Source organism: Crocodylus porosus, unplaced genomic scaffold (assembly GCF_001723895.1).
Source record: "Crocodylus porosus isolate Cpor-Errol unplaced genomic scaffold, CroPor_comp1, whole genome shotgun sequence".
NCBI lineage: Eukaryota > Metazoa > Chordata > Crocodylia > Crocodylidae > Crocodylus > Crocodylus porosus.
The window spans coordinates 59172841-59193195 of NW_017728949.1; the positions used below are offsets into that span (position 1 = coordinate 59172841).

At 45.2% G+C, this 20355-nt stretch overlaps 1 protein-coding gene across 1 annotated transcript in view; it reads right to left on the reverse strand.

Moving 5' to 3' along the window:
* Nucleotides 1-4656: 4656 nt before the first annotated feature.
* The window catches only part of HSPBAP1 (HSPB1 associated protein 1), a 42495-nt gene continuing 26796 nt past the window's right edge, over nucleotides 4657-20355 (reverse strand). Inside the window, exons 7-9 of the mRNA XM_019553571.1 lie at nucleotides 11144-11227; nucleotides 5451-5561; nucleotides 4657-5261 (exon numbers count right to left, since the gene is read on the reverse strand). Coding sequence (XP_019409116.1) covers nucleotides 4716-5261; nucleotides 5451-5561; nucleotides 11144-11227 — 741 coding nt within the window. The 3' untranslated portion in view covers nucleotides 4657-4715. The remainder of the gene's footprint in view (nucleotides 5262-5450; nucleotides 5562-11143; nucleotides 11228-20355) is intronic.

Genomic DNA, 20355 nt, shown 5'->3' on the forward strand with positions numbered 1-20355 from the left:
ATTTATACTGTCCTTGACATTAGAATGTTTTTCTTCTGGGAGGATTTTTTTGCTGAGTCTGTTTGAATGAAACATTTGCAATATCCCTTGCCTTGATGCAGATTTTCCCAACGGCAGCTGCCTCTGTCCAAACCCAACCCCTGTGGTCAACAGGAGAAGAGAGTGCATGCAGCCAAGTGTCAAAGGTGACGAGTCTTCATTAAAATCCCATTCTGAAATGCAGCTCTCTCAAAATGGCACCTCTGTACTCCACCGATCTGCTCCCCAGGCGTGCTGTGAACTGCTAAAGTCAGCAAATGTGAATAAAATAAAGTTTTAAACTAATTTTTAATCCTGCTGGCACAGCAGCTCCAACATAGCGATGGGAAAAACGAAGTGATTCCGACATCAGTGGGATGGTGAGCTACGTTCCCATCCATCCTGTCTCTCCGTCCTACCGAAACACTGGGATTGGTGAGGGTCATAGGCGAAGGTAGCGGGTTTGCACAGATGTGACTGAGGACTTGGTTTGTCCTGCAGAACTCTTGTTCTTGGTAATAACGTGCAAGGAAAGGAAAAGGAGGAGGAAGGGGAGGAACCGATTTGTTCTGAGCTCACAGCTGAATGGAAAGAGCGCGGAAGGAAATAAAACAGGATTTTTATTTGTTAAATTGAGCATGTTTGTGTAACAGAGAACCACCATGGCCACCATATTTTCGAAGTTGTTTTTAAAGTCTACGCTTTGGGGGTGTGAACAACTTAGCTCTTTCTTTGATATATCTCTATTTATATTTATATATATGTATAAAAGAAAGAGCTAAGGTTTTCACTTTCCTGAAGCGCAGGCTTTAAGAACAACAAAAATCGCGAGTTGGCAGCACTGCTCTGCTAAAGCTCATCCTTTCCACTGAGCAAGTTCAAAAGCAACTTTCTCCAATTGCTTACTATTCTCCGTTTTTAATTTTCCCCTTCAACCTAACTAAAAGCTCTGCCCTCCAAGCTAACTGGGCACTACCACCCTTACTCATGTAAATGCAGTTGGCCCTAACCCCAAACCCCTGATAAGGATTGTGTCTCTGAAATAGTTCAGATTTTAACTTTCCTGCATTTGTCAAGATAACAATTGAAAAAAGTGCTTGTTTTTTTTTTCTTTTATGATGGGGAAACTGCATTTCTCACTCCATTTTTCTTAGTCCTTTATGTAGCTCTAGCCATCATGTAGACTCCAGACCCTGAGAGTTGTAGAAACCCAGATGAATGAAATCTATAAAAGTCTCCATGGCCTCAGCTGAAAAGGGTACGGCCCTACCACCCTGCAGAGACCAGGCAAAGAAAAGTTAAGGCCAGAGGTGAGTGTGGCAGAAGTTACAGAGGTGTCCAAACAGAGCTATAATGCCATACAGGTTGCACCTGTAATGATCACAGGAACTTTTAGGTGGCAGCAATAAAAAGAAAAGAAATGCTGCCAATGCAAAGGCTTCACAAGGTTGCCTCAAAAAGAGCCTAGCTGAAAATATAATTACAAGTGCCATTTTGAATTGCTGCCACAGGTAGAACAAAGAAGCTAAAAGCATTCCCAGAGACTTAAGCAGCTTGCAGTCTGCACCTTGCACCGGCATTTTGGCACTGGGATTTTCCCCCCTGCAAGATGCATCCCATAGTGAAAGCATCACGGGATCTGCTATGTGTTAATCCTCCAGCCCCCGCTAAGGGAGCCAACCCTGTTGCTACAGAAAAGGTCTGCTCGCCTTCCACGTGCCCATGGGCTGGTGACGTACACACACTGATTTCTGCCCCGTGCGTCTGGCAGCCTGCTGAAGGTGCAAATCAGTGAGTGTACAATCATTCACTGCGGGAAGAGGGATTCAAATTTGCTGCAATCTAAACAGCAGGTCAAAGGGGCTGAGACAAGGGAGAGGTACAGAGCTTGAAGTCTTAACAGCCTTTCATATTTTATACGGAGCAGCTGCTACTCATTCCTATTCACGCACTGTGCCCTCGGCAAGTCCTTTGCTGCCTCTATTTAAACTCCTGTTGGCCTCATTGTTAAACTGCGTTCTTGGCTATATTTCCAAGTGTCTTTGCTCAGCCCCCACAAAGGCTACTTCCTCCAGGTCAGCTTACCACTGCAGCATTTTGTATATCGATAGCAGTTTTTTGAGAGGGGAAGGAAGTGGAATATGGTGGTGGGTACAGACATGAATTGGGCTGAGGGTTATCTAACCACTGGTTTCTGTATCTGGCCCTCGTGTCCGGGTGAGCGAACAGCAATGCCTACCAGAGCTCATCCTCTCTGTGATTGAATACACTTAGTCACTTCCCTATTGCAATCACATTCTAATGCTCTCCATTGTGGTGTCCTCCAAACCAACTCAGCTACTCAGTGAACATGCAGCCCTCCGGATCCCATCGGCTCTTCGCCTTGCCTGGCTTCCTCTTGCTCTGGCTGCAGGGTCTTGGGGCTCCCCCTCCCTCTCCTGGCTCCCACTGCCTGACCCAGCCACGTGGAGCAGGACAGGGTGGTGTGGTGCAGCCGATGGTGTCAGATGAGTTGCCTGTGTTGGGGGACACACTGGCAGCTGTGCCACGCAGGCGCAGCCGTGGGAGTACCTGCCCCCATGCCCATGGTGCATAGTGCCCGTCTGCCCATGCTTTGGAGCAGGGAGAGGGGGCACCTGCCCAGGCATGTGCACGGCACATAGGCTGGGGGGGGCCTGTAGCCCCTGCTGGTGTGGGCTGGGGGCCACATGTCCCAGCGGTGCTTTGAAGTTGGACGGCCCTGGCTTATGTCATGCATTGTCAAAAGGAGATGTGACAGTGAATGAGCCTGACTTGGCACTGGAGGAATGCAGGCTCCACCCCCCGTGGTGGAATATCTGACTGCAGAGGCAATAAACTGCCCACAGCTCTCCTCCAGGCTTGGCCCAGAGGGGGAACAGGGACAGGGAACCCAGGAAGCGCCTGATTTAACACATCTCCAAGGCAGCTCCAGCTCGGACCTTGAAGCTGCTCGCTCCTCTGGTTAAGGCCTTTCCCCAGGGATCAATCCTCCCCTCAAGCACTGTGGCCCCTGTGCAAGCTGCACTCCCTGCGGCTGTGAGGCAAATCAGGCCCATTAGTCCAGGACATGTTCAAGTGGATTAACTGTATCCACCCTTTTCAATATTGTCAGGAACCTTAAAATGCCAGATACTCCTGGGCATCTTCAAGGGGAGGTCACAACCTACCTTCATCCCCCACAGTTGCTGCATTTTGCAGGATTCTCCCTGTTACAGGGTCCGGGGTCCCATGACCAAATACTGGTGTTCACCCGGAGTGTATATATTTGCCTCCTACCAAGACGTTGTCCAGGCACGCTTCCCGTTTTGCTTTATGACTCAGTGGCATAACAAGGGTTGAGCCACCGGGGAAACTACCCTGGGCACTGACGTGGGGGTGCAGGAGTGGAAAAAACAGTTGCCACTGCAGCCACGCAATTGCCTCAGCAGCCTCTGTGTGGGGCAGCTGCCCCGGGTACCCAGCTGTGTCATTATGCCTCTGGTCTGACTCATTCCTCTCCACCGGATGTTTTTGAATATGCCCCATGTCACTTGAGCTTCTGCATACCTAGGGTAGGTTCACTGATGTACAAACCTGCAGGATTACTTAAGATATCAGACAGGTTGGCAATGCTTTTGGGTTGAGTACCCAAAAACTGCACAGCCTGGACTCTGAAGATGGTGGCACACCGGGGTGAACAGCAGGGCAGCCATAAGAGGCCTGATCCTTGTTGTGGCAGTACAGACCATGCCCCTTCCCTGCCATGTTCTCTGAGATGCGCGTGCAGCCGCTGCCAGTAATGGGTCGGGCTGGGGCTCTGGACCCCGGTGCAGCTGCCTGCTACAAGCAGCCTGGGCTCTGGGCAGGCCCCTGCCAACTACCAGAGAGCCGGGCTGCTTGCAGCAGGCAGCCAAGAGCCTGCAAGTGGTTGCACCAGGGTCCAGAGCCCTGTTGTGGCCAGCACTGGCAGACAGCAGAGAAGGGGCTGGGGTTATACAGCCCCAGGATCCTTCCCCATCGTGCAAAGTGTACATGCAGCTGCTGCCATCCATGGCGTTGGGCCAGGGCTCTGGACCACGGTGCACCAGCTGCAGCCTCCCAGCTGCCTGTCACATCCAACCCAGACTCTAGGCAGCTGCTGCCTGCCATGAAGCCTGGGCTGCTTGCATTAGGGCTTGCAGCCTCTCCACTGCCTGCTGAAAGCAGCTTGGGCTCTATGGCCAGTGGCAGCTGTCCAGACCCAGACCAGCTTTGGCGTGCCAAACAAAATGGCTTCATGTGCTGTGCTCTGGCACGTGTACCAGGGGTTGCCGACCCTGGATATAAGATATAATACAAATAGAAATCCTGATATAATCTGATTAAGTGACAGTACTATTGTTTTTGTAATGCTGATGGATGCATTAGTGCATGTATATATGTTCCCTTTGCTTTTATCCCCTATATTAGTGTATCCCAGGTGCTCATTTTCATTCAAAAGCTTGTCTAACTTTATCCCAACTACATAGCTAGTCCAATAAAAGATATCACCCTGAGAAATCCTTCCCTGTTGCATTTTCACTCTGTCACTTAGCCCTTTGGAAATGTTGTGCTGGTCTGGAGCATGCCTACATCCACCACCATCTATTCAATTACAAGTGAGGGTAAGAAGTCTGCTATTTTTTTTTTTCATTTCAGAAATGTACAGTACTTTGATATTAAACTCTTGCTTTCTCCAGCAGGAGATGGGTCACTAAGCTGATGACTTGTGGATTAACCAAACAATCCAGCAAATCGTTTGTAGAAATGGCTGTTTGTGATGAGTTTGCGCTGGTGTCTGAATGCATTGGATCTGCTAGTGTTTCATAGTCATTGGTCATTATGGATTGCTTTCCAGTGCAGTGTAATTTTCCAAAATGTCCTCCTTCATTTTCGCTGATCAGTTCTCTATGGTCACTTTCAACTACTCTGACTCCTGTCGAGCTTGTTTCTTGAAATGCTGGCAAAACTTGAATAAGATGTGGCCCAAAAAGTATTTTCTGCTCCTCTTCTGTTTTACCTGTTGGAAAATCAGCTTCTTTGTTGTCCTCTGGTTCAGCCATTACTTGTGTTTTCCTCCTTTTGCATGAAGCACTCATCATTCGCTCTGTACGATGGCTGCTCGGATATCTGTGTTGTAACACACCGGCCTTCTGATATTCCAAATATGCAGACATAGCTCCATTTAAGTACTGAAGATTAATTTCATGCGATGTGGCCTCGACCTAAAGCAAACAGAACGACATAGCTAAAAGAGTACATTTCTTTTCAGTCATTATCTTCTCTGGGACATTCTTTACTACACAAAAGGCACTTACAGATTTCTTTTATGGGCAAAGATGACTCACAGTAAGTTAAGCAAAATGTCAGTAAATTGAGGCTATCACTGCTAATGGAAACAAAAGAGAGCTTACTTCTGTAGGATTTAGCCAGGCGCCTGCACTGCCAGGATGTTCTGCAGATTTTATGGCACATACAAGTGTTCGAGTTATTGCCTCTTCCACACGGGCTTCATGATCTGCATCCTATCCCAAGAAAAGAGAAAGATAAATTGGAGGACAGGTAGCATTTTAGAAGCCTGTGGAAAGCCTGAAGGCCTTGGAAATAACCAAAGTAAGGGCCTTCACTTGAAAATACTTATTTACTTTAGAAGGATCTTTTTGAAGCCAGCAAGGTGGCTCTCATGTGAGGTCCCACTGACTTACCCGATTAAGGAAGTTTCATAGTTTCATAGATTTTAGGGTGGGAAGGGACCTATTAGATCATTGACTCCGACCCCCTGCCCTGAGCAAGAAAGAGTGTTGGGGTCACATGACCCCAGCCAGGTGTTTGTCCAATCTCCTCTTAAATACCTCCATGGGAAGGGACAGCACCACCTCCCTTGGAACCGTATTCTGTATTTTGGCAACCTTCGCTGTAAAGAATTTTTTCCTGATGTCCAATCTAAATTTGCTCTCCTTCAGTTTGTGGCCATTGTTTCTAGTTACCCCGATGAGTGCCCTGGTAAACATCGTATCCCCTATCTCCTGCTGTCCCCCCAGTGAGTTTGTAGATGGTCACAAGATCACCTCTCAACCTCCTCTTGCGGAGGCTGAAGAGATTCAGTTCCCTCAACTGGTTTTTCTTGGTGCCCTTTAGCTAGATAGGTGGCCCTCCTTTGAACCCTTTCCAGGTTATCCACGTCCCTCTTGAAGTGCAGCACCCAAAACTGGACACAGTACTCCAGCTGTGGCCTGACCAATGCCGCACACAGGGGAAGTATCACCTCCCTGGACCTGTCTGTGATCCACTTACTTATGCAAGAAAGGATGTGGTTAGCTTTACTTATTACTTCATCACACAGGTGGCTCATGTTCATTTTGCAGTCGACTACAACTCCGAGATCCTTTTCTGCAGTTGTGCTACTTCGAGCAGTGCCTCCCGGGCTGCAGGACTGCTGACAGTTCTTCCTCCCCAGGTGCAACACATGGCACTTGTCCTTGTTAAAATGCATCCTATTCTGTTCTGCCCACTTCCCTAGCCTGTCCATATCCATCCGAATTCACTTCCTGCCCTCCAGTTTGTGTACCTCCCCCTATAGTTTGGTGTCGTCTGCAAACTTGAACAGGGTGCTTTCTACTCCCTCATCCAAGTCACTAATGAAGTTATTGAATGGTACCAGTCCCAGGACAGAGCCTTGGGGGACTCCGCTGCTCACATTTCTCCAGGTAGAGACTGACCCATCCACCACCACTCTCTGGGTGGATCCCCTGTGTAATAAATAATCTACATTGCAACTGTTTAGTTTATTTATAAGAATTGGGTGAGACACTGTGTCAAAGGCCCTTTTAAAATCTAAGTAAATAACATCTACCGCTATTCCTTCATCCAAGCATTTTGTGACTTGGTCGTAGAAAGAAACCAGGTTAGTCAGGCAGGATCTGCCTGCTATGAACCCATGCTGGTTTCCCCTTAGCATTGTTTTACCCACTGGTCCCCCACAAATGTGACCCTTAACAATTTTCTCAAAGGTCTTGTCCAGGATAGAGGTGAAGCTAATTGGCCTATAGTTACCTGGTTCCTCCTTTCTCCTCTTCTTGAAAACAGGGACCACATTGGCCCTTTTCCAATCCTCTGGGACCTGACCTGATGGCCATGAGTGCCCCAAGTGTTGCGCCAGTGGATCCGCTATGACTTCAGCTAATACCCTAAGTACCCCAGGATGAAGATCATCAGGGCCTGTTGACTGAAATACATCCAACCCCTCCAGGTGCCCCTTTACTAGGTTGAAGGCATGGGTTCCCACTTGCACCCCTTCCCCTTGTTAGTGCTTTGTCAACTGGATCTGAAATAATCCTGTGCAATGTTAGTGTCTAATTGAAGACTAGAACACAGCTCCTCTCCTTAGCAAGGAACACAAGAACACTTTTAAAATAATTTAAGCACTTAAAATGCACAGAGGATGTTACAGTGAGATGTCAAATGCTTCAGGCACTATTAAGGCACAAAACCAATTCCTAGGAAGCATGTCATGCAACAGTAGCACACGCCTGCTCGTACTGCTGCAGACAACAGAAGGGAGAGAAAACAAATGTTTCCTTTAATGAAGGAAGCTGATGTGCTTGTCAGAACTAAAGATAAGTAATAAGTAATTGATTCTTGGGTTTTGGAGACCTTCGTGTCTCCCTCCATCCCTTGGGCAGATGCACATAGGCTACTTTGGGAGATTAGAACAGATAAAGGTATAAATGTATGAGACAAGTCAAAGTCTCTGCCTTTTATTTATCAGAATTTTTTAGGTCTGGAGAGGAAGTAAGGAAGCTTTAATTAGGGTGTGAGGTGAGGCTTAGCCTTTAGACATTGCAGTCGTGGGTACATCAGAAAAGGATCCATAGTTCTGGATTCACTTGTGCTTTTTGAAGGAAAGCTGGGTTTTGGAAGAAATGGCAGCGTGACATAAGTAAACAGGCAGCTACAAATGATGAAATGCTGCTTTGGGTAATGAATAATCAATATGTGTTATGCAAGCCTGGCTGGGAAGGGTGCTAAAGGCAATAATGCAACTTGGCTTCTCAGAGGAGAACGTGTGGTACTAGTTAGACAAGATACTGCTGCTGGGGTTGTGTGTGTGCAATGAGGAAATGCAGGGTGGGGACTGTCATGGGACTACCTGAATCCATTTATCAGCTTCTTTTCATAACAAGATCCACCCCAAATTGACAGCATCATTACTATATGCGGATCCAGTAAACATTTTTCAAGGTGTTGCACTCTAAGGATGTGTCCAGCTGTGCTTAATATGAGGGCTGCACTGACCACGTGACTTGGCTCTCTAGGAAGCAAGGTTTGAATATCTTATATTACACTGAAAACAAATTAAAACTTCTATAGTTATTCAGAATCTTGGCAAAATAATTAATGCTATCGCTAGGATTATAAATGCTGGCATGACACACATCTGTCAAAATGAAAGCAGCTGTTAACGGCTGCCAGTGAGAGAACTGATTGAATTGGTAATGGGAATGTTCTCAATATTATGTTTTAGCGCCCATGTCACGCATTATTTTTATAGATGGATTACCCAACATGTAAAAGTAATGTTGCTGTCATCTGCAGGGATAATAGGCTGTAATCAACTGTCACCTGTGCCACAATGATTACATGCAGTACTTTCTAAGGTTAAACATTGCTGCACAATCTGCTTATTAGCTGAAGTAATTCATTTTGCTTTAGGGAGGGAGGGGGGTTAATTCTGGGTAACAGACTAGGAAAAATCCAGCAGCCTCCACATGCCAAGAAGACTGTGATTGTCATTAGTGAGAGCTCTGCTTTAGGGAAGCTTCAGGATTTGTCTCCACTGTACTGCAGTGCTAGGGAACAGAATCAGAAAGCAGTACAGGAAAGGAAACACAAAGTACAGCCAACAACTATCCCTGTCGCTCAGGGCCACATCCAAAAAAAATTTAGCACCTACACATAACTAAGGTGGAACTAAGATGCTTGAGTCCAAGAGTGATCTACAGCCCCCTGCTTCTCCAGGCCTAGCTGCTTAGGTGTCTGAAGAGTAGATATTTGACTCTTCTGGCAAAAATTTCCTGAGGTTCTGCTCCTGCACACGCCCAGAAAAGCTGCCATTTTGCAAAAGCTGAGCCTCTCGGTATCTATTTCACAGACAAGACACTTTGGGATTCACAAACTAGGCCTCGCAGGGGATTTAGGCACGAATGGGTAGGTATTCTCTGACATGGCACAGGAGCAGGGAGCTCAGCACAAAGCACAACTGTCCCAGTCCCAAAGCATGGACAGAGATTTCATAGATTTCACAGACATTAGGGCTGGAAGGGACCTCGGGAGATCATCGAGTCCAGCCCCCTGCCCAAAGGGCAGGAAGTCAGCTGGGGTCATAGGATCAGAGGTTGAAGTAATAGTAATAGCTTCTTGGCTAGAACATTTACCCAGGAATGAGGGACCTGGGTTCTGGGCCTGCCTCAGCCTGAAGGGTTTCAAACTCAGGACTCCTGTCCCGCGGCAGACTGTCCTATGCAAAGGTGTGGAGCACCTTTGAGTTCACGGAGCTCTTGCACACCCTTCTTTTGAAGCTGCGTTGTGGAGCCAGTTCTTGCATTTGTGAGTGAAACAGGCCTGACACCAACCTCCTGACAGGTGCAGCTCATAGCCTGAATTACATACCTCTATTAACACTGTGCCAGAAGGGGCACACATTTATGGAAGCCTTCAATGGCTGCTTATGGGCTACCCTGCTTGTCCAGAATCAGTACAGTGCAGGGTGATCCTTGATGCTTTCACTAGTCCCGGCATGACCCTATTTATACTTGGGGCTCTGAAAGAAACTGGGGTAGGGCTGCTTTATATTGTTCTTTTAACCCAATACCCTTACACTAAGGTTCACCCAGGCTCACATCCCTCTACTTGGCCCCCGCAGCAAAGGCTGGGCTTATGCGATCCAACATATTTTTTGTGCTTATTGTGTCCGCTATCATTCTGCTCCCTACAGATTTCTATTCCAGTAGAGCTGTTAGAGGAAGGCATTTTTGTGATGCATCTTTCTCTGCCCGCTCAGTAGTATTTTATATCCAGGTACTGTTAATGGTGATATGATTTATGTTTGAAAACCTATGGGGAGGGCAGCGGGAAGTGGGACACTTCCACTGGAGCCACCGCACACATAGTGGGTAATGTGCACTGTAAAAATCCAGGATTAAAGAGAGCAGAAATGAACTAAGATTAGTTAATGAGAAAATCTAACCCAAACTCAATCAAACCCACACAGAAACATCAACTGATACATTCCACGTAACTCATGCTCTACAGCATTAATATTGTTTGGCATTCAGGCCCTGGTTTAGCAAAGTGTTTAATCATGTCTTTGATGTTAAAAACATGCTTAGTTCCATGACATATGGCAAAGCACTTGCTTAAAGCATACATTAACACTATAAACTTTATTCTTTTTTAAGTTGCGCTTATGTACATGCATGGGCTCTGTTGAACAGAGGTAGATATGAGTACATGAGCCTTCAAATCCTTAGTCAGGAAAGATCATGTTTTTAGGAAGATACCTTCCTCCCTTCCTCAGCAAACCTGATGGGGCTAAAACAGCTCAGGAAAAGGAAGATTTAAACTTAGCCCATTCAAGGCTTGTCTTAGTCGAGCAAGGGAGATGTGGAGGAAGAACAGAATAATGGATCCACAATTAAAGTGTCTTTCTCAAGGGCAGAATTGTATTAATTCTCAGCCTTGGTTGATTCCACCTTGCAAATTTTCTTGGAGACATTAATTTCCTCCCTCTCCATTTTCCCCTACTAAAAACATACCAGGAAATCCAAATGATGGTTTTAATGTTACTGGCCCAGAATAGCTGCATTTGAGTAGTGGGTGATAAATGATCCTTGTATAAAACACAAATCTGTAAGCATTTTGGGATCCCTCAGGATGAAAGGGAATATGTAAATGTAAGATGATTATAATAATAAACCACTTTAAAATGGCTCATGAGGTCACCCGATCTGGGGCAGCATTATTTATTTTTAACCAGTGGGCTTATTACTCGATATATCATGTGTTTAAATTGAAACCCTGCATAGCAATGACTTAAAAAGGAAAGTACCAGTTCAATCCAGGAGTTGATACTGATAGTGATGGGGTCAATGGATTCTACATAGTGCCACCAGTGTCGGGGAACAAACAGGACCTGAAATAGAGATGCGGTCATTAGATTATTGGCAGAAACCCTATTTTTGCATTCACTGTAGCAAATAGTCTATAGTAGAAGCTTTAGTGGAAGAGTAATACTTCTGTGAAAGGGACACTTGGGAGTGCACTTCCAATTTGAAGCTTAAAGGCAAAAATGATGATGTAGTCTTCTGCGCAAAGCAATGTACTGGATACAGATTCATTAAAAGAATGTGCATTCTTCTTCTTGTATGGAGAGCCCAAAGTAACAGCAGCCTCCTTGAATAAGGTGCATATACACCAGTCACAAGAATGACTATAGTATTGTGTAAACACCCCTGAGCTACTAAACTTAGCAGCAGCTGCAGCAGCACAGCACTTAGCACCAGCCAACCACCCAAGTGCTTACCCTACTTTTGTGGGGTGGAGGAGGTAAGTTTTGCAGCCTGCACTGATCTCTGTGATGCCATAGCTAGACTCATAGAAAAGTAGGGCTGGCGGGGACTTCTGGAGCTTGTCTAGTCCAACCCCCTGCCTGAAGCTGGATCAGCTCTATCCACAGCACCTCATAAATAGGCTTAGCTAACCTATCGCTACCACTACACAGTCAACCCTGTCACAAAACCACAAGGCACAGCACTCTAACCGGTATAGAGTAAGAGAAGGGGACACCAGCAGCCAATGTTGTTAAAATACACTTGGGATCCAAGGAAGTGGGTCACACCCACTGCTACAGAGGAAGGCAAAAACTCCCACCGTCCACACCAGTCTGACCATAGGGTAAAATTCTTTCCTGAACTCAAATGTGGTGATCGGCCTGACCCTGAATGGAGGGGCAAGACCCTCAAGCCAGGAACCTAAGTGTTTTAATCTCAGTATGAGCACTGGCTGTCAAAATACTCCTCAATACTTCTGAGGAAGGTGACCCCCAACCGTCCCCACAAAGTTCCCAAACCCTGACACATGTAGCAATAGGAGAGGGAAAAAAATCCTATTTTTTTATGACTGTTAATACCTGAGTTAATAAATTTAAAGCTAGTTTGGATGTGTCTGTAGCACTGACATAGCTACAGAAGGGCGCAAAAAGACTAAGTGGCTTGCTCAGATTCACATAAGAGTAGAGTCAGATATAGGATGCAAACAGCTACATGTTCATGTCTCCTCTTGGCCACTAAAGAGCATGGCATCTGGTTCAAGCTATTCAGTTTTCACTCCCATAACTATGATCTCCAAAGTGGACACAACCCTAAGCAACCTCTTATTCAAACTCCTCTGATTTGAAAAGGGCTATGACCCCACAACCATACAGATAAAGGAGTTTCAGAGCATAAAGGACCCCCGCCTGGCTCAGCGAGGCATGGCAGGGCTTTGGAGGAGGTCTTAGCTATTCCCTGCCAAGCAAGTATTCTTTGTAGAGTCCCCAGTTCAGACGGCATCCCAGCCTCTTTGAGGCCTGCCAGTTGGCTTCCCAGGAAGTGAGTGTCCTAACATTCATCAAGGTGATTAATTATGTGCAGCTTTAATTCTGGCAAATAATCTTTTTGTATTTGACTTGTCATTTTTGGTGGCACATTTTGCAAAATAAGGTGCCCTCAAAAATCAGGTTGATCTATTTTAAATCAAAGCTTTACAGCTGCACTAGTGCTGATATTTGTGACATAACATTGATTCTAAACCTTGGCTTTTATGATATAAAGACATCACTGTTTTGATGATACAGCTGTAGCTTTCTACATTACTGAATAGCAGATTAACTTTGGGTTATCAGGAAGAACATAAAAGACAATTTTTGACTGGGCAAGGAAATTGGTTGGAGGCAGAGACAAACAGATAAAAAGATGCACTTCAGAACAGTACGGTGATCTCTATCTAAACTGTGGCCATTTTTTTTCTTGTTAGAGGCACAAATTACTTCTAAGAAGTCCCACTATCGAGATAACCAAGTTTTCAGATAATACGAGTTTACTAGAAACAACATGGAAAATAAGCACCGAGGCCCTAGCCTTACAAACGCATCATTTAACTTCACATACTTGAGTAGCTTCCTGAGAGTCACTGCAGTCTGTGTTAGATGAGGGGCTTACAGAGAGTGAATTTGGGAGTGCAGGCTGAAATACCGCTTGGATATTTCAATTTAAAACAAGCACAAGGCTGGAGCTCTTTGGGGTCAGGATAGCTGCAGAGTGTGCCTCATACAAAACACAGAACAGAGCAGGAGGGAGGTCACAGAAGAAGACCAAATCTTGGAGCACAATGCAGCATGACCATGAAACAAAGAAAACCAAACATTCAGATGCAGGCATGGTGCAGAAATCTAAACACATTACAGATGCTTTCACCAGCTGGAGATGGACCTTGCTGGTTTATGCAATACTGCTTTTAGGGATCAAAACTGGAACCACTGAGGTCAGTGACAAAACTCCTGTAAGTGTCTAATTCTCATTAACAATAAGGCCCCTAGCAGAGAGTAAATTATACCTCCTCTGCTCTGGTAGATTGGGGTGAATGTGCTAAAAAGTGAGAGTCAGTGCCTGAAGGTCACTGATTATCCCCTAACCCAGTGGTCTCCAAAGTGGGGTGCGCATACCCTAGGGGGTGTGCAAGACGATCCACTGGGGTACAGGAAAAAATATTAGAACTTCTATTCATATTTATATAAATATACATATATTGGGGGTGCATGCTCAAAAATTTTTTACTGATAGGGGTGCGCAAACAAAAACATTTGGAGACCACTGCCCTAACCCCATGGAAGCCAATGGCCAAATTCCCATTAATTTCTACAGAGCCAGGATTTCATTTCTAAGGTTCAGATTTATGACCAGGGAAGGGAGCATAGGGAGGAATAGAGAAGAAATGATGGGGGAAATGTACTTATGGCTGTAGAGCTGCAGGCACTTGCTAAAATTTTATGTCTTGTACTCCACTAATAAATGATGCCAACTTGTATAACTCTGCACTCATCCTTCCTAAGAGAGATTCAGGAGAGGAAAAAGAGGGGTGGGGAAGAAGAAACCAACAAATATGAAACTGCCTAAATTACCAGATCTGAGTCTGTTACTTCAGTGGGGGGCATTACTCTACAGAGTAGTAAAAAATGCAGAACAAGAATGGAAAATGAGTGAATCGTCTTTGCTTCAAGAACAACACAGCAGCAAACATATCATTTATTATCTACTCATTTTTATTTTAAAAAAATCAATTGCCATAAACAGAACTCACTTGAGTGCTGATCTTTCAGCTCTTCTTCCTGAAGAAAGTAAATCACTGAGTACCCTGGACCACTGACTCACTCGTGGAGGCAGTTGTATGGAGGCTTTGACACTGCTGCATTCACCTAATCACGGGAAACGGATTTTGGGCCTGGACAGATGCCACATTTGCACCACTGTAACATATATATTCTTTTTAACATTAAATCCCAGCATAACTTACATTGGGCTGGACAAACATGCAGTTATCCCAGGGATGCTGTACGCAGCTGTTAGAGCACTTTACCACCAGGTGGGAGGCAAGCAGGTCACATTCAGCTTCCCTTGAACAAACAAAGTTCCCCCAGGATAAGTTGTGGATAAACAATAACTGCACCACTGCCATCTTACCCCCAGTTCTTTTGGGGATATTGCACTGGATTGAACAAAATTCCTCTCGTATAGGGGTTCACATTGCCAATCTGCTCTGTTTTATGTTGGCGTAAAATATCAGTTATGCTGCTGTTAAAGTGTCATCTCCCCTGGCCTTAAGAAGCTCTGTGAGGAATTTAACTGCCACCTTCCTCCTTAGAAACAGTTTATTTCTTTTAAATGAAATGCTATATATTTTGTAGCATGTCCCATGTAGTAAATTCGGGTTTTTATGATCTGCATTACAGCAGCTCCAGCTGAGATCAATGTGTGAACAGACAGCAAGGGACCATCCCCTTCAGAGAGCTCACAATCGACACAAGAAAGAAAGGCCAAGGTCAGAAGCACAGAGGAGTGATTTGCTCAAGGTCACACTACAGGTGAGTCATGGGGGTTGGAGGAAACACAGGTTTTTCCTTCCATGTTTATTTGTAAAAGCCAGTGCAGTGCCCGCCTTGTTCTGCACTCTGCATGTGCACACAGGCACATGGGAAGCATGGTCCAAATTACATCCTCTCTAGGCTTGGGCTATGTAGGCAGCTACTCAAACCACCATCACAAGACAACACACGAACCTTAGATAAAAACTTTTTACCCAAGTCTGGTTGTTCTCAGGGATTTTCCTATAGGATGTCTGTACCCCAGACCCTGTCCATGGACTCCAACTCCATTATACCCTCGTTGAAGCTATATGTTATTCAGTGACTATTACACCATACATTCATGCAAGGTTAAAACACCCAACAGGTTCTAGGGTCCACCTCCTCTTGCTTTGATGTCAGCTCTGAAGAGTTTTCAGTGCCCTTAACTGAATAGCAAAGAACGTTATAGAGCAATTTCTGCCCTATTCTACTGTACATATTGGGTTCTTAGGAGCTGTGTAGGGTGTAAAGAAAAGGCTGAACCTGGTTACAAAGCTGAAGAATACAGTAGAAAGCAATCCCTAAACAGAGAACAATAAGACTGAGCTGAAAGGGAAACTAGTAAAGTATGGGCGCTCAGCACTTGCATATATTACTAATAAACACAACCAGCAGTCAGGAAGCTCACAAATCATAAAGTGCATGGAACAGACAGATAGATCTATGGAGGAAAAACAGTTTAAGAAAGGCTTACAATGGTGATTTATTCAGCTAGTCAAAAAGCAGATGAGGCGCTACACAAATGGGCTTAAAAAATTATTCCTGCTCTGAACAGGTTTCAACCTAAATGTTCTGATCAGGCAAACACTTATTCACATAAGTATTTTACTGAAGTGTGTAGGCCCATAGACTTTGGTGGGAATATCTCTATGGAAATTTCATCTATGTGCTTGCAAGGTCAAGTGAAAAAAGACAAAGGGAGATGGAACTGAAGGAAGTAGTACAGGGCTACTTTCCCAGGTCTTTATACTGTTCCATAACCCAGAAACACCTTTCCATGGATAGGAGACAAGAATCAAACGTACAGGACCAGGACACTTTGAGAGTAATTCTCTAGAGCAGCTGTGCCCAACCTTGGAGCTCCATGGGCCAGATGAATGGTGTGGGGTCAGTCCATGGCTGGATCCCGTGCGGGGTCAAGTCCACAGGTGTCGTGAGCAGGCCAACCCCGCATGCCTGGCTCCAGCCATCTGCCAGTCCAACCCCACATGCCACAAACCTGGCTACATTCTCTGGCTCATGGGGATTCCCATGGTTTGGAAAAAGGGGAGCATCAATTAATGTAGCCATCGCTCTCCTACCACCAAACTTCTAGGCCCTGGGGAGCCCTGCAGGCTGGATGACAGGGCTCTGAGGGCCAGATCTGGCCTGTGGGCCACAGGATGAGCACCTCTGCTCTGATGTAATAATATTTTTCAATGGCAAAACTTGCTAAAAGATGGTGAATACAAAACTAAAGAGGAGGGGTATGTAACATATGGGAAACGAGGGGGAATGGGTAAAGAGCAAGGATTTACATAGTACTTTTCTTTCTGTTTGCGCTCTAGTGTTGGGATGTTTAGGATTCATGTTTCAAGAGATTCTCTGCTGGAATCGTTCAGTGTAAATGAGACAAACTCAGATTCTCAGTAGTAACCTGAAATTTGATCTTTAAGAAAAGAACAGCTGCTATTAAGAGACTCACAGCAAACTTAAATAAGAGGTGGTGTTCGCAAAATGAGAATGTCTTGATGGGGGGGTGGAGTCTCTGACTGGAGGAGCAGATGTGGATATCTTACTTGCTACCACATCAAATTTAGTCACTGCAAAAGATGTACATTTCTGGAGCTGTCGCTTATACAATTTATTGAGCAGCTACAAAGCTTTGACTATAAGAGGCGAACCAGGTCCCATAAATAAAAGGTGGGGAGAACAGCTGTGTTTAGTAAGCATACGATCGTTAAAATGCGAATTTATGCTGGTGAGAAATGCAAAATTATCAAAAGCAAACAGGCAAAACTTTAGGGAAGATGGACAAAACAGCAAGCAAGCAAGCAATCCAAATCCAAAAATATGCCTGGCAAGAGAACGAAACTTGCTGAATGTTGGAAATACCATATTTACTCACATATCATGCACATCTTTTTCCAAAAAAAATCAGCCCTCAAAAATTGGAGTGTATATCTTAATTAAGGGAGCTGATTGTTTCTCACTGGAATAAAAGCATAGAGATGCTGAGCTCTAATGGCTCCCAAAACAGCTGTTGGTTCTCCCTGGCCTAGCAGACAGCAGGGGTGGAGTCCAATGCTCAGAGCCACTGCGAGCCATGACAGCCGCTGCTGAACTGGCAGCAGCTTTTGTCTGAGCAACCAAAAGCTGATGCCAATTTAGAGTTAACACTGTGGCCTGAAGAACAGTGAGCTGGTTGAAGGTGAGTGAACTGTTGTGTGCAGTCAGCTCTGAGGCATGACTCTGGAAAAATAGTTTTTTTCTATATTCTGCCTTTCAAAAACAAGGCGCGTATCCTTCTTGGGAGTGTGTCACGCAGGAAGACATGGCATTTCTGGTGTGAGAAAAAGAAGTAGACAAGGAGGGACTTTGATATGCCTGGTTTTAGAGAGAGGAAAAGACAAATTCCTCCAACTCAGCAATGAAGCAAAGGAGACTTCCATATATCTGGACGCTGATGTAGGGCATGGGAATGTAGTCACAGCTGAAAAACCAATGGGAGATGCAGGTAAATCACAATGAACCTGCAAATGTTTACAATGTGGATTTACAGAAGTTGGCAAAAAGTTGGGCCAAAACACAAAGTACAGAGTGAATTATATATTCCAAGGGAAGAGATAATTCTCCGTCAGCGTTCCTTTCACTCAAGCCACCCCACTGCAGGAGGGTGAAAGAAAGGAGCAAAAATGAATAAATGATTGCTCAGAAGCAACTCATGGATGTATTTGGTAGCTGTAAGCAACTCAGGTACTTTTACAATTTTGGCTAGCAGATGGCAAATTTACCTCACCGCAGATAAAGGCACAAACTAAGGTATTTGCATGAATTTCCTGAAAAGATGAAGTGGAAAGGGTAAAACACTACAGCAGAAGACAGCATCTCCTAGAGATTAAATAGGAAGATGCTGAGCTACATTATGGGTTGAAATGATCACTGAAGAGGATAAACTTGGTAGCTGCTAGAGCAATACCAAGTGAATGGAAGAGGGTGCCTGTGACCTTTTTTGCTTTCAAAAGAGAAAGGCTGACCTCCCTCAGAAGCAAAGTAGGCTTACTTAAGTAATTCACTGTTTACCGCAAAAAAAAAAAATACTGGGTAATTCCACTAAAAAGTGATGTGCAGAAGGACTTGGGGAGGGAAAGGCGTAAAATATCTGAAGTCTGTTAAAAAAAAATTCAGCGCCAGGTCTGTTAATTAGGCTGCCCTTCCCTTGAGGGCACACAACCTACCTCTACTAGCTTCTTCCCCTGCATGCTGCTGAGGCATGTCCTTGTTCTGGAGACTGGAGTCATGAAGCCCAGGGCTCTCCCTGCTAATGCCTGCCTGCCCGCTGGCAACTTAATGTCTCAACAGCTGGTGCTAGGTAGGAGCTGCAAGACTCGTCAGCCCCAACTCACCAGCATGGCTCCCTGACCTGAAAATGACTGCCCAGTTTCCAGACCCAGTCACCAGCTGTCAAGGAGGATGCATTATCTTGCTGGGGTGATCTGACCCCAGCTGACTTCCTGCCCCTGGGGCAGGGGGCTGGACTCGATCTTGCAAGTTCTCTTCCAGCCCTAATGTCTATGATATCTATTTCACAAATGACCTCTCATCCCAATGGCAGAGGAAACCCTGACTACCCAGTCAGCCATGCGAGGTCTTGTCCAGCATTCCTGCTACCAGCAGCAATTGCAGGTGACTTGACTTGCAGCTGTGAGGAAGGGGAGCCACTTGGAGAGCTCCAGCAACGGACACGGGGAGGGGGAAACCTAGCATATTGAAGCTGGATGGTGGGCAGACTGATGGAAAGGGAAGGGGAGGGGGATATCATTAGTGAATCTTCTTTGGGGTAGATAAAGGGATACATGGAACTGATAGCTTTATTTAAATTTTAAATTTGGGGTTGAGAGAGAGGGGAGGTGATCAGTAATTTATCTAGGACTTTTCACTTTACTGCTGACTGAGGTGGAAAGTTTTTGAAGCCACCTTCTCTGGCAGCTCATCATCAGTAATGGCAGAAATCCATGACTGGTTTCTCTGATTCTTCCAGTTTTTCTGTGGCAGGCAGAATAGTTCTGATGGCTTTCCACTTTATCAGCGAGATTACTTGCTCTCCAAGGCACTATGATGGCCTGCTTTGCTGCCTCACATGCACCGATCTCCTCCCCCAAAGCGGTTTTATCAGTCTTAATCAAACACTATATACTGTGCTACCTTTGCATCTTGAAATCTCCTTTAGTTAAAATCATTTAAAAACCCCTATTATAGCAAATGCACCTTTTCATTAAAGCCCCTTTCATAAAGTGTCTGAGCCTGAATATTTTCCTGCTTTTTAACAAGAGTCTGAATAAATGCATTCCTTGTATTCCTAATCTCTTCTTTATTTTCAAGGATATTTATGAAGAGACAGGGCCTTTCTTTGTTTGTTAAGAATTTGCTTGCTACTGCTGCTTATCACTCAGGACTCATTTCTTATATCCTTACTTAGTGGTAAAGCAGGTACCTGAGTAAAACCGTCATTGAAATCAGAGGGTTCTGCCTGCATAAAGACTAGGGGACAGCACAGTAAACATGGGAATACAGAACCGGAGGGGGCCTTTTGGGTTGGCAAGTCTAGTCCCATGCATTCAGAGGCAACTAGTGACCCAAGGACTCCCCAAAATCACCACTTCAAACCCTAGCATGTGACAAGGCACAAAACCAGAAATCTCACCACCACCATAGGTCAGAACAGGAGATGAGAACACTGCAAAGTAGTAGCTTTGAGATTTGGCCCAACCCAATGTTGCACTGAATTACTTCATACTGAATGTGTCTACATGAGACTAATCTACTGTGCAGTGAAGCATCACTGTCTGCAAGTGTGCACTGCCTATCTGTGTCCTGTCATGGAGCCAGGAGCTGAGCAGAGG